The sequence below is a fragment of the Crocodylus siamensis genome, chromosome 6, assembly GCF_052110815.1.
Source record: "Crocodylus siamensis isolate JL-2025a chromosome 6, ASM5211081v1, whole genome shotgun sequence".
Lineage (NCBI taxonomy): Eukaryota > Metazoa > Chordata > Crocodylia > Crocodylidae > Crocodylus > Crocodylus siamensis.
In genome coordinates, this window is record NC_143400.1 from 25,582,359 (window position 1) to 25,597,309 (window position 14,951).

The window sequence follows — 14,951 nt, forward strand, 5'->3', positions numbered from 1 at the left end:
CTCCGTTTCTCCCCTGATGTATGATACGCTGAAAATTAAACGGCAACAAATCAACATTTTATTTCCTTTAAAAAAATTTAATCCTATCTATGAGAAAAGAAATGATCTATTTAGGAAAGACACTTTAGACAGTACAAGAATACAATGGGTGAGAGGCCCCACTCCTTTGGCTGCTCCTTCTGTGAATTATGAGTCCTGGTGAAAGCGAGGGGTGAAATGAGTGCACAGTTGAACTTTAATTGGGGGAAAATTAACTAGCATGAGTACTGCAAAGACAGGATGGGGCGTACCCGGAAGAGTAGATTTGCATACACTGGATAACATACTGAGTAACTCACACACAAGTTTGGAGACAAGCAAAGATATAAAGCAAATATGCACCTACATGTACACACAAGCCCACATCAGCAAATACACACTTTTTTGTGCAACTGTATAGGAAACATGCTCACTTAAAAGTATGCTCATTGCGTATCATAATGTGCATGCCCACACCTTGAGATAATAAATATCCTCACTTGCAAATAATCATATAGCACACAGCCACAGATTCAATATTGTGTATATTTATGTGACAAGCCAAAGTGCAGACAGGGGTTGAAACACACATTGATTTCCCATATGCAGATAATACACACCTGTATAGACTTACACACGTGCACAAGCAAACTCAGGCACAGACTTACATTCCCTCTCCCCCATCCACACCCTAATACATACTATCTCACATATCTGCACCCGCATTTAGACACACACACAAGTACATTCTCTCTCTCAGATATGCATGCAGCTGACCAAAAATAATCAGTGTGTGATTAATTGTGTGAATAATTAGATGACCTCCTACAGCCTGAAAGTGAATCAATTTTACAAGCTGAGGGGGACACCAATGAGGGAGAGATGTTTCCCAACAGAAGATATCAATCAGTCAAGACATGGCATTACAGCCTAGAGTGACAATTTTCCGACAACACGCAGCGTGGCAGGGCATTGCAGTTCCTAAAATAAATATGTCAGCCCTAGCATTTCTGCTTTCCCCAGCACTGGATGAGCTAATTTTCTCAGAGGCAGGACACTGCCAGTTACATCCGCTTCATCTTGAAGGCCTGGCTGGCTCCAGGATGTGACTCCAGCTCATTGGTAGGAGAAGCAAAAGCGAAGAAGCTGTTGCCAGGTTCACCTGCAGGAGGGGACGTAGCAAAGAAGGGCTTGAAGTGGAAGTCTCCTTCGCCGCACCTGCCCCGGACTGGTGTGATTTCCCCAGGGAGCCTCCCTGCATTACCTAGGAAGGGGAAGATGTACAGGGTCAGAAGACTGGATTCACCATCCTGAAGGACCTTAGTGTTGCGACAAAGCAAGAGCCAAAACAGCGAATGACTACTGCGTGAGCGAAAGGGATAAAGGTAGGGATTTGTCATGGGAAACCATGACATTTATGGGCCTCCCTTTGTCCTAAATTCACTAGCCTGAATTTATAACCTTTTCTATGAGGGAACCAGCTGCAGAGAAATACCAATGCTTAAGCCAGCCTCAATCTTTTAAAACTCATGAGTTGCACTCTGAAAATTGTCAAGATTGGCTTTCAAATAATAAGGATTTTTTTTTAAATTATATAAAGATTTCTTTCTTTGTTCTGGAGCCTTTATTTGCTACATATTCCATCTTCCTCTACAACCAGGGGTACTAAAACTTTACTCTTATTTTTCTTTAATCCCATAATTGCTGAATCCCAGGAGCTGTGGCTTTCAGAAACACTGATTCACAGTGAAGTCATGAGTTGGCAACTCTGGATGACTAGCCACAGCTGGAGAAATTACAAAAGATATTCAGTGCTGTGGGATTCAGGATATCAATCAACCCATGTTCTGGAGAAATCCTGACCAAGGGAAAATAAAGGATCTCAGGTTCTTTTAGTCTTTATTTTCTCTACTGACACTGCTAAGGAAGGAGGCTATTTAGTATAAGGGAGGTTGATAATGTCAACAACTATCTCAACACCTGTTACATGGGAGCAAGCATTTTCCAGTCTCCAGCGAGAACCAGTTTGGCAACCTTCACCTCTCCCACCCCCTGCACACCCACAGAAACCACAGTAACATTTCTCTTCTGGCTCGAGGATTAAGGTGAAGGTGTCCCCTTTCACTTGAGATGTCAACATTATATCCGCTCCAGTGAATCACTGAATTAAAAACATCTCCCACGGGCCTCACCCTTATTCAATGGGAAGCCAAAGATGGCAGGCTGAGGCATCATGAGTGTCTCATAGGCAGCCTCCCGATTAGCCACCGCAATGTTGCGCAGACGGAGGCTGTCATAAAGGCCTTGGAGCTTCTGGTACTGGCGGTTGCGCTCCATGAGCTTCTCAGAGAGGTCACTGAATTTCTTCTTGTACTCTTCTAATACCTTCTTCAGGGAGGAGACCTCACTCTTCATGGAGGTCAGCTCCATATCCTTGCTCTGTAGCTGCTGGGTATACACCTTCTCCATCTGCTTCAGGTGGCCCTCAACCTTACTGTAGGTATATTCCTGATACAGGCGCTCCTGGTGAACCTGCCACGGGCAAAAAAAATATGCATGAAGGGCTTCTGCAACCATTGTTTGCCATAGGGCATTCAAAACAATTCACTTTAGATATAGGGGCATGACTCCAGTGCAGCAAAAGAAGGATGGTCTTGAGTGCAGGCACCACGGCAGGTTCAATTCCCATCTCTGTCCCAGCAAGTTTGGGCACGTCAGTCAGACCAGTACTTTCAAGAGTGGCAACTAATTGTGTGCAGACTGTCAAGCTGATTTTTTTTTTGAGATCCCGAAGTTGATAAGAGCTACAGGTTCCCAGAATAACTGAAGATTGTGTCCTTATGTTGAATTCCCACAATGTGGGGCACTTAAAATTTAAGGGACGCTTGAAAATACTAGCTTTGTAAAATGAAGATGGCAATGCTCCCTTCTGCAGGCTTGTGAAGATAATTTATCAATGTTAATGAAGTGTTTAGATACTATGGTCATATGGGGAAAGGAAAAAACAAACCTGAGAGTAAAAAATGTGCAACAGAGACAATAAGCAAAGAGGGAAAGAAACTTAGACGGTGACAATGGAGGGGAATGAACAAGAGAGCAAAAATGGACAGATGGAGGAGAAAAGGAAGAAAGAATGCAGTGCCATGGAGTGATGCTTTTGACAACAAAGGCTGAGTGGCAACGCCCTGCCGCACAACAAAACAAAATAAAATAAAACAATGGGATTCTTCAATCTTGTTCCATCCCCGCTGCTGCTTGGCTTTATTTTCCTCAGTGCTCAAGCCAAAAATCTCGGATGGCGGTTCATCAGATGGCCTGACAGTAACAGCAGTCCTAACAACTTGCAGTTACCTGGGTATTAAAACTCTGCTCTCCATTCAAATATTTGAAAATTGATTTCTGGGTTTTGCACCAGTCTAGCAGAAAAATCCTTTCCCAATTTATGTTTCAGAAGGCAAGTCTTAAGGCATCTGACATTGTAGGGAACCACATTAAGTGTCATCTGAGCTGGTTTTACCTGGTACGTCCAGAAGGTCAATGCACGAGAACTGATGTCCAAGACAGTCTCTGGCCGCAGGCCGGCCAACACCATGGCCTTGTATTCCTCGGAGGGACTCAGCTCAGTGCGGACAATGTCTAGCTTGCCGGAAAGGGTGCTGTTGCAGGCAGGACAGACTGCCGGTGAACGACTGAACTCCCCACTACCGTGCTGGTCACAAAAGATGTGCGAGCAAGCTGTGACCCAAGCATAGCCAGAGAGCTTGACACGACACTTGCGGTAATTGCACAGCAGGGTGTCCTCGCACACGGCCATTTCGATGGAGTCAGCAGAAGTCTCGACTCCAAATTAAATACCCACTGATGGAAAGGGATCTGCCACTTCCCACAGCAAACCTAGGAAGCAAAGCAAATGTTCAAGCCAGGATGGCCAAAGCAGATAGGCTTTCAGTTCTCAGGGAATTACGGGGATGGGGCATCCAACTTCACTGTACAGCTGCCCTATGTGACAAGGGACATCCTCCACTGGGTTTTTACTTCTGCCAATGCACAACGGCACTGTCTGTGCCCATACAGATTCGACCTGCAGTAACACAGATATTAGATTAAAGGTGACTGGGAGTCAGGTTGCCTGTGCTGTTCCCGGCTCTGGGGAGAGAATCGATGTAGCGGCTACACCCGAAGGCATGGGGATTCAGACCCCCAGTATTTAACCACCCAGACTGACACGGTGAACTTGGGCAAGTCATTTATGACTCTGAGTTTCAAGGGTAAAATGTATCATTATTAAAACAGCTGTATCCAGGTCACGTGTATGGTTTATGTTGGGGGCTTAGCCCACCTCCATGGCCAGTCTGTGCACCAAACTGTTTAGTCATACAGCACATCCGTAACTAACGCTTAGCTTCAAACTCTGTAACCTTTATATCCTATGGTGTTTACAGGCCTTTCCCCTCTGCCACAGGTGCCAATATTGGTTATTTTTATATATATATATAACATGCATAGTGGGAACACAACCCAGCTTTCCTCTGGGGCCGCTATTGGGACTTGGGCCCGACACCAGCAGCTCCTCATCCCTGAAGTAGCTTTTTAGGCACCCATCCATGCCGACGGGGAATTAAACAACACTATGGCCATGAGCTTGACATGAGGCGCGAAGCAGGGAGTCCCTCGTGGTCTCAGCCCCTACCAGCGGAGGCCCACGGGGCACCACAGCGGGATTTTTCAGAGCCTGGCAGGAAGAGGCTGCCCAACGGGTTTGAACAGCAAGCCGTCACAGGGTGGCCACCATTTTCTAAAAGGCAGGTGAATGTGCACAAATTGAGAGGACAGGGCTGGAAGCTGACATTTCCTGATGAAACATCATCACTAAACTGTTGGGGCGGCAAGGAGAAAGCAAAACAGTGGGGAAAAATGGGGCAGGAGACCCTAAGGACACGCTAGCACCACCTCCTCACCGGGGGGGGGGGGGGGGGCCAGACCGTACCATTCTGAAGCGGGCAACATCATTTAGGTTTTCCCAAGTAATTATTGCATTAGGTAACACAAGGGTTTAAAGGCAGTTCACCCTCTGTTCCCTCTAAGAAATCGTACCTGGATGTTTGACTCAAATGAGCCGCTTTCCCCACGTTTCCCTTCAAGAGAAATGGTTTGAGCCGAGACGCCAGCCCTGGCTCTGGCTGAGGGACAGCTCTGGCACCAACGTCCTCCTCAGCAACGGCACCAAACCGGTTCCCCCACCACCAGCATCACACCCATGCATTTCAAACATACATCCCTGAAGTGCACACCAAGTTATTAAAGTTTAAAAAGTACACATGGACTTTATAAAGACCCTGTGTATATACACGCAGCTACCACATCAATATACGCTGCACGATATACACACACACACAGCGCGTATATCTACGTATACAGCAGCTGCCAGGGAGACCCCAAGATATATGTGCTACCCCTCATAGCCTTTGCCTGGGCAAGAGCCTCAGCTTTATTTTTACATTATATATAAATTAATTATAAATTATATGGCCCATCCACAAACCACCTCAAACCCAAGGGGCCTGGTACAGATGGTGCCAGAGCAGCCACTGGCCAACCCAAAAAAAATTGGGCACCAGAAATAACACCAAGTGGCTTAAACCAGCCACTTGACCAGATGAGCGTAATCGCTACCTTTCCTGCTGTGTTTGGCTTGAAAATAAATAAATAAAAAAAACAGCTAGGTTGCAAGAAAGGCTGAATGTCTTTATTTGAACAAAAGCATTTTCTGCTTTAAGAAGTGCTGGGTGCTATAGAGACAGAGAAAGAAAAAAAAGTGACATGGACTTGCAGTTGGATCAAGTTTTCAAAAAAGCTTGAGAAAATGAAGTGTTGAGGTCCCAACAAGTCCCATTTAAAAACAAAGAGATTCAGAACATGTTTGAAAAGCCCGACCGCACCAGAAACCCTTCTTCCCCCACCCGCAAGTATTAACAAACAGCAGATCTTCAGAAAATGCTTTTATTTGGAGACCCGCACCTTAAGGCTCATCACGCTTAAATGGCAGAGATATAGTGTTGCTTATTATTACTGTTAGATACTCAAAAGTGATTGCCAAACTCTTAATGAGAAGGGAATGGCCCAGATTAGCAGCTGTCACTTGTACTGAAAGCACAACATCCTCTTCACATAGCTGCAGGGATCCACACCTAAAATTTCCTCAAGTACTGCTACATGCCATTCATATGCCACTCCCAGGTCTCCTGTTGTTTCAGCCATTTATCATCCATTTGCACAAGTCACACCTTGTAACAGGGTTGGGGTGGCAGCCCTCTGGAGAAAAGGATTTTTTTTTTTTTAAATGGTGTGAAAAGAAAACCAAATTCCTTCAAACAAATTTGAAAACATCAACCTAACCCAAAATAAATGTTGACTTGGGGGTTCACTCCCCCCCCCCCCACACCATAATTAAAAAGTGGACTTTCCAGATTAAATTCTGGATGCAAGGTAACTCAACTACTGTTAGTTGATCTCAATTCCAGATTCTCAATTGAGTTCTAGCATGTGTGAATAAGGAGGGGCCAACCTCTGTGTATGGTGCACAGCAGATCAGGCGGGGAGCAGAAATAGAGGAAAGAAATTGGAGTGGCACTTGGCCAAGCAGGAATACCACAAATTAAGCCCATGTCTTCTTCCTACTAATATATATAGTCAATGGGCATTTTAGACATGTTGTCAAACCCTTATTCGCTCTACTGTGGACAGCTAAAAATCTTTGGTAGCAGTGGATTAAGTCTGATATTTGCAAGAGACCAAGACTGCATGGTATTTAATTACTAATCTACTCAAAAAAAAAATCCAACTCCAGACCGCTACTGACCACAGTTGTACGCAAAGTAAATTGATTCCATTTCTGCTTCTTTTCCTTTTTTCAAAGAATACCCAAACCTCCAAAATTCTTTTACTTGGGAGGCTTCTGAGTTTTCCAAATCCTTTTACTTAATTTTATTTCTGAATACATTCTCAGCATAACTTTAAGGACCCATTACAGCACAGATCTGAAAGGAGCGAACTTCTTAAAGTCTTCAGGCTGAAATTTCTGTCTTACAACTGATGCTGCAGGAGAAAGATGCATTTTCTTTAATGTCATCTCAAATCCTTCTGTAAAATAAATAAATAAATAAATACATACAACTTGGTGTTAAAGATGCAGAACATACCATACAGCCCAGCTCCCACATTTGGAAAGGAAAAAAAAAAAAAAAAAAAAAATCAGATCACAAAGTTACGCTAAGAACTCCTGGCATGGCACCTAGGTCTCATCTTGAGAAGAGTGAAGTCTTTCCACTCACATTGGAAAGTTGAAGGTTCTCTCACTATCTGGTTATGAGATCCCACTCCATAAGCAAAGAAAGCAATATGTGCAAAGCAAGCTGCTTTTAAACACCATTTCTACCACCACTGCCACCTCCTAGTTGTAGTCCACTCCTTTCTGAATGTCTGACCCCGCAAAATTTGGAGGACCTAACAGACAGCCAATCCATCCAAGGCACCCCAAGTGAAGAAAAGTCAAGTTTAATCTGCGATGACACAAAATCCCACTGCCCATATCTTGTGGCAGCGAGAGGAACGGTCATCAGGATCATTTTGCTTTGTGTGTGCTACTAGGACAGCAGAAGGCCTCCTTAGGACAGCTGCATGCATTTCTGCAGAAGAGAGAACTTATTTTAAGGCATGTCCTCAACAAAACCTCACAGTTTACAAGAGGCTCAAAAAAAAAAAGAGCATTCTAAAGAAAGTGATAACTTTTGGTATCAAAACACAGCCTAGCAAGATTTCTAAGGTTAATTCCCAAAATTGCTCAACCACTGAAGGCATGTCAGATAGCAATTAGTCACTAGTAAACTGTCTGCCATCATAACCACCACTCTGGGCTCTCCCTACCATGTCCCCAGTGGGCAAGTTGGCACGGAAAACCAATATAAAACTGAAGGCTAACTCCCCACAGCACTTACATCCAAGATTTCCAACAAAATCCAGAGTGCAAAGTGAGAAGTGAATCCAGCATCCCGCCTTGTCTTCCGAGTCTCTAGCCTACAAAAACAAGGGGACATTTCTAGTTATTATGACCCTATTAAAAACAACCTCAAAGATCTACCTGTTCCACAGAAACATTCTCTTTTCTTACATCTGTCCTTCCCCTTTATTTTCATACAAACAGGATCTCCGTTTAAAAGCCTTCCCACAGATCTGCTATTTCCGGTCTGGAAGTTTTACAGGTGGTTTTCTTTAAGACCACAAAACGTTAGCTTCTCCTCAGCAAAACTCACTTCATTTGCAGGCATTGACTTAATTTGTCTGCTCAGGGCATGTGTGTAATCAGGATAGATCAGATGAAACACGGACTGAACATGCAGTTCATCACAGCAGACCACTGCCAGGCCTGCAAGTGGCAATGCAGAATCCCTTCCATATATCTGTCTAACCCACCAATGCACAATTTGAAACATCAGAGACTTGAAAACTTCAGCTCTTCCTCACCCAATATCCTCCTGTTCAAACAGGGGAGACCCTGGTTTCCCAACTGCACCTGAGGACAGATAAGATTCTTGGATGCAGACAGACAAGAAGAAAGGCAACTTTACACAGCACTAGTGAGGATTGATACAAGAATATTGTATACGGTTTTGGTACCCACATTTTAAAAAGAAAGTTGCAGAACTGAAAAGGTGCAAAAATGGACTAGCTGTACAATAATTTTTGAAGGAACTGTATACAGGAATTTATCTGTATAGTTGATCCAAAAAAAAAAAAAAAAAAGAATGTGGGGTCTTAATTACTATGTCTAGGTACCTTCGTAGGTGGAAAAGTGCTAGGGACTGAAGGAAAACAAACAAAAATGCACAGAAATAGTAAGCAGTCATTGGCTCAAGCCAGACTAATTCAAATTGGTCAGTAAGCCACAAGTTTTCTAACCACAAGCAACTGGCCATTGGAACACACTAGCAAGGAAGTGAAAGATTCTTTCAGGTTCTTGCCTTCAAATGAAGACTTAATACCTTGATGGAAAGTACGCTTTAAAGCAAACAAGTTACAGGGTTCAACGTAGGGTAACTGGGTGAAATGCTAAGACGAGTATTATAAAGACTACATGAGCTAATGATCCCTTCAAGTCTTGACCTTTGAAGTCCACGTGCCTTTTTAATTTACTGGCCACACAATGGTTTTCTAATGACATAGCAAAATTACCTGTGGAGACACTGATATGAGAGGGGCTAGTGTAAATAGGGACCGTCTGCCTGACTCTAGAAGGCCCACTGTGTTAGCATGGTTACACACCAGCTTCCATGGCCAACAGCACACAAAAGTGATGTGGCAAGAGGTCTCACCACCTCTAATGACCCAGTTGTAAACAGTATCCTACTGTTACATTGGGGAAACTGGGGGCACCCTTCAGCAGGAGTCTGGAGCAAAGCTCCAGAAGACACTGTAAGATGCCTAAATCTATACCACTATACTTTTTTAAGAGGGGCTGGTGCAGGACTTAGTGGTGATATGATTGAGTTAGGAGTGGAAGGAGTCAGGACAGCATAGCAGAGATTACTGGATGGTGGTCTATGCCCTACAGTATGGAAAAGTCAAAACAAATTAATGGCCTCCCTTTGGCTTAAATCTTGACTTCTCCCATGAAATGCCTGAAAATAGAACAGACACCAAAAATTAGTGCTTCTTTCCTTCTGTGTGCAAATCACTTCAAGAAACTTTAATACGATCACAAGTTTGGGCATCATGTTTCCTTAGGTCCCTCAAAGTCTTCAGCTTCCCCCCCTCTCTCTTTATTCTTATATAAAATCAGGAATGCTGACACTCCTTTCCCCCATTCTTTACAATATAAATGGACAATACTGAAAGAGTCTGCTGGGCAGGAGACTCATGTGCATATACATTCCTTAACATAGCTGGGGCTTCAAGGTAATAATGCAATACAAGAGAAAAGACGATTGAACCAACAGAAAGCAAGCACCTTGTGTTCACCAGTCACCATATCAGCAGGTATTTCCTTTCTAATCCTCAAAAAGATCAAAGCATGCCATGAATGCATAGGAGATTTATCCTCATCTCAACTCAAGCATGCCATAGAAACTCAAGTCCTTTTTCTTTAATGCCCTGCCTAATTAAATATTCTTACCTTTTGTTTTAGGTGCTTACAAGATCCAGGATGTGCCACTGCAGACCATTTTCAAAATGACCCATTGTGAATTGATTCTCCATTTTCCCCACTAAGGTGCTGATTATTTTGTAGGGGTGAGAAGCAAGGGGAGAAATCCCTCCACACTCTGAAACAGGAAAAGAAACATAAGACAACCTCATATGCACATGACTGACAGTGCTCTTTTTCACAGCTGTAACAGTTATCAAAGTTGTTACTAGAGGCAACAAAACTAGATCCTCTAGCACAGATCAGCTTCCTACACGCAGAAAGAGCTAGCACTACACAGTGGAGGAAAGTGCCAAACAAACACAACCACTTCTGAAATGCAAGGGAACAAAGACTTAGAGGACAATATAGAAAAAAGGACAACTGGATAAGTGTGGGTCTCTTCCAAAAGATCCCATTGACTCTCTTAATGTCCACAGCCAGCAGAGATATATCAGCCAGCAGAGAGAGAGAGAGAGAAAGAGATTTTCAGTCAGGGCACCCCCTCCATAACTTTTTTGAATTTGGCAGGGGCTCTGGTTTAGAACCACTGTTGTGCTAACTTAGCTTACCAGACAAGTCCTTATTTTTAGCATTTTCTTTTCCCCACAAAAGCACAAAACAGCGGCAGCACAATTGTTGGTTTCTGTCCATATTTGTATTAAAACAAAACCAAAAGAAAAAAAAGCATACACCCAAGCTTGTTTGATTTTTCTGTTGCTTGCACAATACATTTTCAATTAGCTGCAATGGAATTGACTCCTGATCCACAGATCATTAACCGAGATACCTACTGTTTCCTCTGTAAGAGACTCCCACTGATATGCGTAGGATTGTAGTAAACAGATTAAATTTAATATACTAATTTTAATTCATTCAAACTGGCCCGTGTCCTAGCTCACATAAAAAAAAAAAAAAAGTCATCTCCTAAGATTCCCAGGAAGTGAGCCCTTAAAAAAGGCAAACTTGTTGCAAGAGTGGGGACAAGGCTTGGCATAATAAAAAGTGTTTGTTTGCTCTTTCACATGTGCATGCTTCGTCATAAGTTAAACAAAAGAGCTAGAAACATCTGCTACGCCCTCCAAAGCCAGAGCTGAAGGCCTGACATCTCTCTTCCTGTATTAGCTAGGTTTAGGTACACAAACTGAATAAAGTACAGCAGAAGCAGACAGGTCAGGCAAACAGGAAGAGACTCTGGAGGCCTCTTTCAAAGTTTCAGGCTTTGCTCACGCACCAGTTCAACCTGTTGTTATTGCTCCTGGATCCAAACACCTGATGCTGCTGTATGCAACTGCAACCCCCTCTCTCTTTAAGAGTTTCCTTTCACACCAACTCATGCATCTCCATGCCTTAAAAATAATGCTTCTCAGAGGCATCCATTTCTTCCTAGATGCAAATTCCATTTCCAACCTGAAATTAAATGAATTCAAATAGGAGTTTAGGATGTAGACACCAAAACCTGGCCACTATACCACATACTACTGCAGCCATAAGAGAATAAATACTTCTACAACTAGAATTTCTGCTCATGAGAACAAAGATCCGTGTTCAAGTGTAACCCACGCAAAAATTAAGGCCTGTCTTCCTCTAGCTCCCTTCACTTAAAGCTTTGAATACTCAGGGCTGAAGCAGGTTAGATTACTTAACTCAAGCCAGCATCTCTGAAAATCTCAGACCAAATGTTTAAGGCTTGCTCACTATATGAAGTCCTTGAGACCTAACACAGGAAACTGAAATCAATGGCTGTGTGTGTTTAGGGACCTAAAAATCTTCTTGAATCTATCCCTAGGTCAGTGATTCTCAACCAGGCTGCCACAATAGCCTTTTCAGGGTACTGTCATGGGCCCACTCTTCCTCCCCCAGCAGGCTGTTCCCTGCTGGCTGCTGTTCCTCCTTCCCCAGCCCCTCTCAACCAGGTAAGCACTGCAAAGAGTTAGTTTTTGAAATAGGGTGCCACTCCACCCAATTCACAAGAGTTATGGAGGGGTGCCTCAAGTCTAAAAAGGTTGAGAATCATTGCCCTAGATAAAACAGAAGGACCTGAATGCTACAGCACCTAGCTTTTAGGCGTTTGCTTGCCTAGTGGGATCAGCAACAGATTTAGATGCTAAAACCAGGCTCCACAACAGCCAGCGCACTGACTGTCGAGCTACCTAGGCCAGCCAGTAAGGATCACCGAGGTCAAATCTCAAATCCTGCCTCTCTCCCCAAGAATTTGCACTAACCTGCTACACTAGTAGTTGTTACAGGGAAACCAACAAGGCATGCTTACATTCATGACGTTTCTGGCAACTCCACTCTGGTATCTGTGCTAGGAGGGGCTAAGCGCACCTTGGGAAGGTACCGAACAGACTTCCATGGCCAGCAGAAAGTATTCCCTTCACTCAGGATCCTTCCAGGGAACTGTCTTGACCTTGCTCACCCATCTGAGCAGGAGAGAGTGCCACCCAAAGCCTTCTATCCAACCCATTACTCACTCAGAGTGGGATACAGGTATAATACTTTCTTCTGCTAAAGAGATTTTGGACCCACGTGAACGCTATAACAAATCAGACCACAAGGCACTCTGCTTGCAGTTCTCAAGCCCACCTGGTAAAGCTAATCCCAGACATTCACTAAGCCAGAGGCAGTGATACACAGCACAGTGAGAATTTTGCACAACACAAGCCCCTTCCACATTTACCTGAATTTAAGATGACCTTGAATTTCAGATGAACCCCTACACAAGCCTGCCAAATCCTGGCCATGCACCCTCTCCCCAACTACATAAACCACTTGAGCCACCCTAGCCACAGCCCAGGTTGAGACTGACCCACAGTTGCTACTTGCCTTGGGCTAATACTCAATGCCTAGACAAGGCTTCCCTCCACCCCCAAATGTTGAGTTAACTTTAGAGGAACCTCTTACAGGCCTGTACTGACTTTCTGGTGCATCTGAAGAACCAATCCTCAGAGCAAGGGAAGGAACCTCTGGAGGTTTGTAGCCTACTGTACACCCAGCATCTGCACTGTATCCAAAATTCTCCAAGTTATCATTAAAAACCTAGGTTCACCCTTCTTACTCTTAAGGGTTACAATAGCTTCAGAATACTCTACAAAGTGGTGTAAGTAGCAGACTGGGGCTTCATAACTTCTGAGTCACCCCCAGGCATTTAATAAGAGTTCAGCAGGAAAATAAAACCACAATTCAAATAATATTGAATGATTTGCTCCTTTTCTAGCAATTCCCAACCAATGATGTCAATGCAGTTTATAAACATTTACCAATGGAGTCTCACAAGCAACACGACAACTCTTCTTCCTTGAAAAAATATATATATAAATACGTTATATTACATGCAATACTGTTAGAGTTACAGTTGTGCAATTACTTCTATATGTAATCACTCAGTATTGCACATAACCGGGAAACTTAGGTATATGGAAACAAAGCAGCTGCTAGATGCTATTTGCATTTCCCCTTGCAACCATAAAGTCTTTCTAAGGCAGTCAGGCTTTTTTTGATAGATGTAATATCTTTTGTTAGACCAACTAAATGGTTGAGGAAAAACATAGTTCTTGGCCAGCTTTCAGGCACAAACACCCTTCTTCAGGTGCAGAGAGGGCCTGCCGGTGTTTGTGCTCTCCTGTGTAGAACAGAAATGCAAGATACCAATATGCAAAATGCAGGGTTGGCTGTCATGTGCCAGCAAGCCAATGTCTATATTTAGCCCATGCTGCTTTTTAAGGCCCTCTGAAGCTCCCTGCATTTCTGCCCGGCTTTGTTTCTGTTGCAGCCAAGGTTAAAACTTGCATTCACCAGGAAGCAAGCCCTGCACAGGGCCTCTAAATTGCATCCACAATTTGAAAAAAGGAGAGACCAGGGATGCAACAGAGGCCTGTAATGACCTTCAGCTCTCATGCTTTCCCCCTCCCCAGCCCAGGCTACAATGCACATACCACCCCAGAACCAGGGCAACTCACAGATCCTGGGGAGAGAGGCACCCAGCTCCTTGCAGCCCGACCCTCTGCACAGGCAGCCTTTGTTCCCCCTCCCCCACCGTGTGCTTCCCTCTTAAAGAGCCATGCGCACACACGTGGCATCAAACCACCTGCTATTATTTGCTCCAGCTTAAGCCCTTCTCAGGACTCCTAAAAAGTATCACCTAGTGCTTTAAGTGCCAGAATTGGGAGTCCAGACCCCTGAGTTTGTTGCTCAGCCCTGCAGCACAGATTCATCACTTCGGAGGAGCCTAGTCCCAATCATGCAGAAACAGTATTTAAAAAATGGTACAAGACCTTTATAGAGAATCCAGGCATCCGATACACGATTCTCTATTAAGGGTATTGCACGTGGCCTGATACAGGCCTGGTTTCTAAACACGTGGCTCACATCTGCTTGCCTCCGGCACTCCGAGCTCAACAGGAATATCAACTGCGGAGGGGAGGTGAAAAACACAACTGAACTGCTTGATCACAAGGATCTCCCTGCATTTTGCCCTTACCTAAAACCTTGTCTAATGCCCTTCAAGCCTCTCTTCTTCCTGTAGTTCACTTTGGCTTAGCACAGACCTATAGCAGGAGTGGATGGCAACGATTAAACCTAGATTGGCAAAGGATTCAAATCAAAGAGGGCAGCATGCTACTCACCATGCAGCAAGGCCAGGAAGAGGAAGAAAAAATGAAAGACGCAGAGAAAGAGAGGTGGGACAAAGAAGAGAGCAGCTCGCCCTGTGATTGGCGGGAAGCACAAGCCTGTTGCACTTCCTGGATCAGTC

General features: G+C 44.0%; 1 protein-coding gene and 2 non-coding genes across 9 annotated transcripts; all 3 read right to left on the reverse strand.

Moving 5' to 3' along the window:
- Positions 1-43: 43 nt before the first annotated feature.
- On the reverse strand, positions 44-14,943 carry CCNB1IP1 (cyclin B1 interacting protein 1). 7 transcript variants are annotated; one of them, XM_090052989.1, is made up of 7 exons: positions 14,824-14,921; positions 11,430-11,605; positions 10,187-10,334; positions 8,013-8,091; positions 3,536-7,158; positions 2,211-2,550; positions 44-1,282 (listed from the first exon to the last, which is right to left on the reverse strand). In XM_090052989.1, the coding sequence occupies exons 5-7, from the start codon at positions 3,830-3,832 to the stop codon at positions 1,083-1,085; spliced, it is 837 nt and encodes a 278-aa protein (XP_089909115.1). In that variant the 5' UTR covers positions 3,833-7,158; positions 8,013-8,091; positions 10,187-10,334; positions 11,430-11,605; positions 14,824-14,921; the 3' UTR covers positions 44-1,082. The 7 variants fall into 7 exon arrangements, with proteins under 7 accessions (XP_089909115.1, XP_089909116.1, XP_089909120.1 ...); XM_090052990.1 differs by lacking the exon at positions 14,824-14,921 and adding an exon at positions 14,158-14,172; XM_090052994.1 differs by lacking the exon at positions 14,824-14,921 and adding an exon at positions 8,539-8,587 and having other exon boundaries at positions 11,430-14,128.
- On the reverse strand, positions 7,492-7,636 carry LOC149861831 (small nucleolar RNA SNORA79). The gene has a single exon (XR_016443386.1). It is a non-coding gene; the product is annotated as a small nucleolar RNA SNORA79 (small nucleolar RNA).
- On the reverse strand, positions 8,353-8,430 carry LOC149861832 (small nucleolar RNA SNORD126). Its single transcript, XR_016443370.1, has one exon. It is a non-coding gene; the product is annotated as a small nucleolar RNA SNORD126 (small nucleolar RNA).
- Positions 14,944-14,951: the final 8 nt, after the last annotated feature.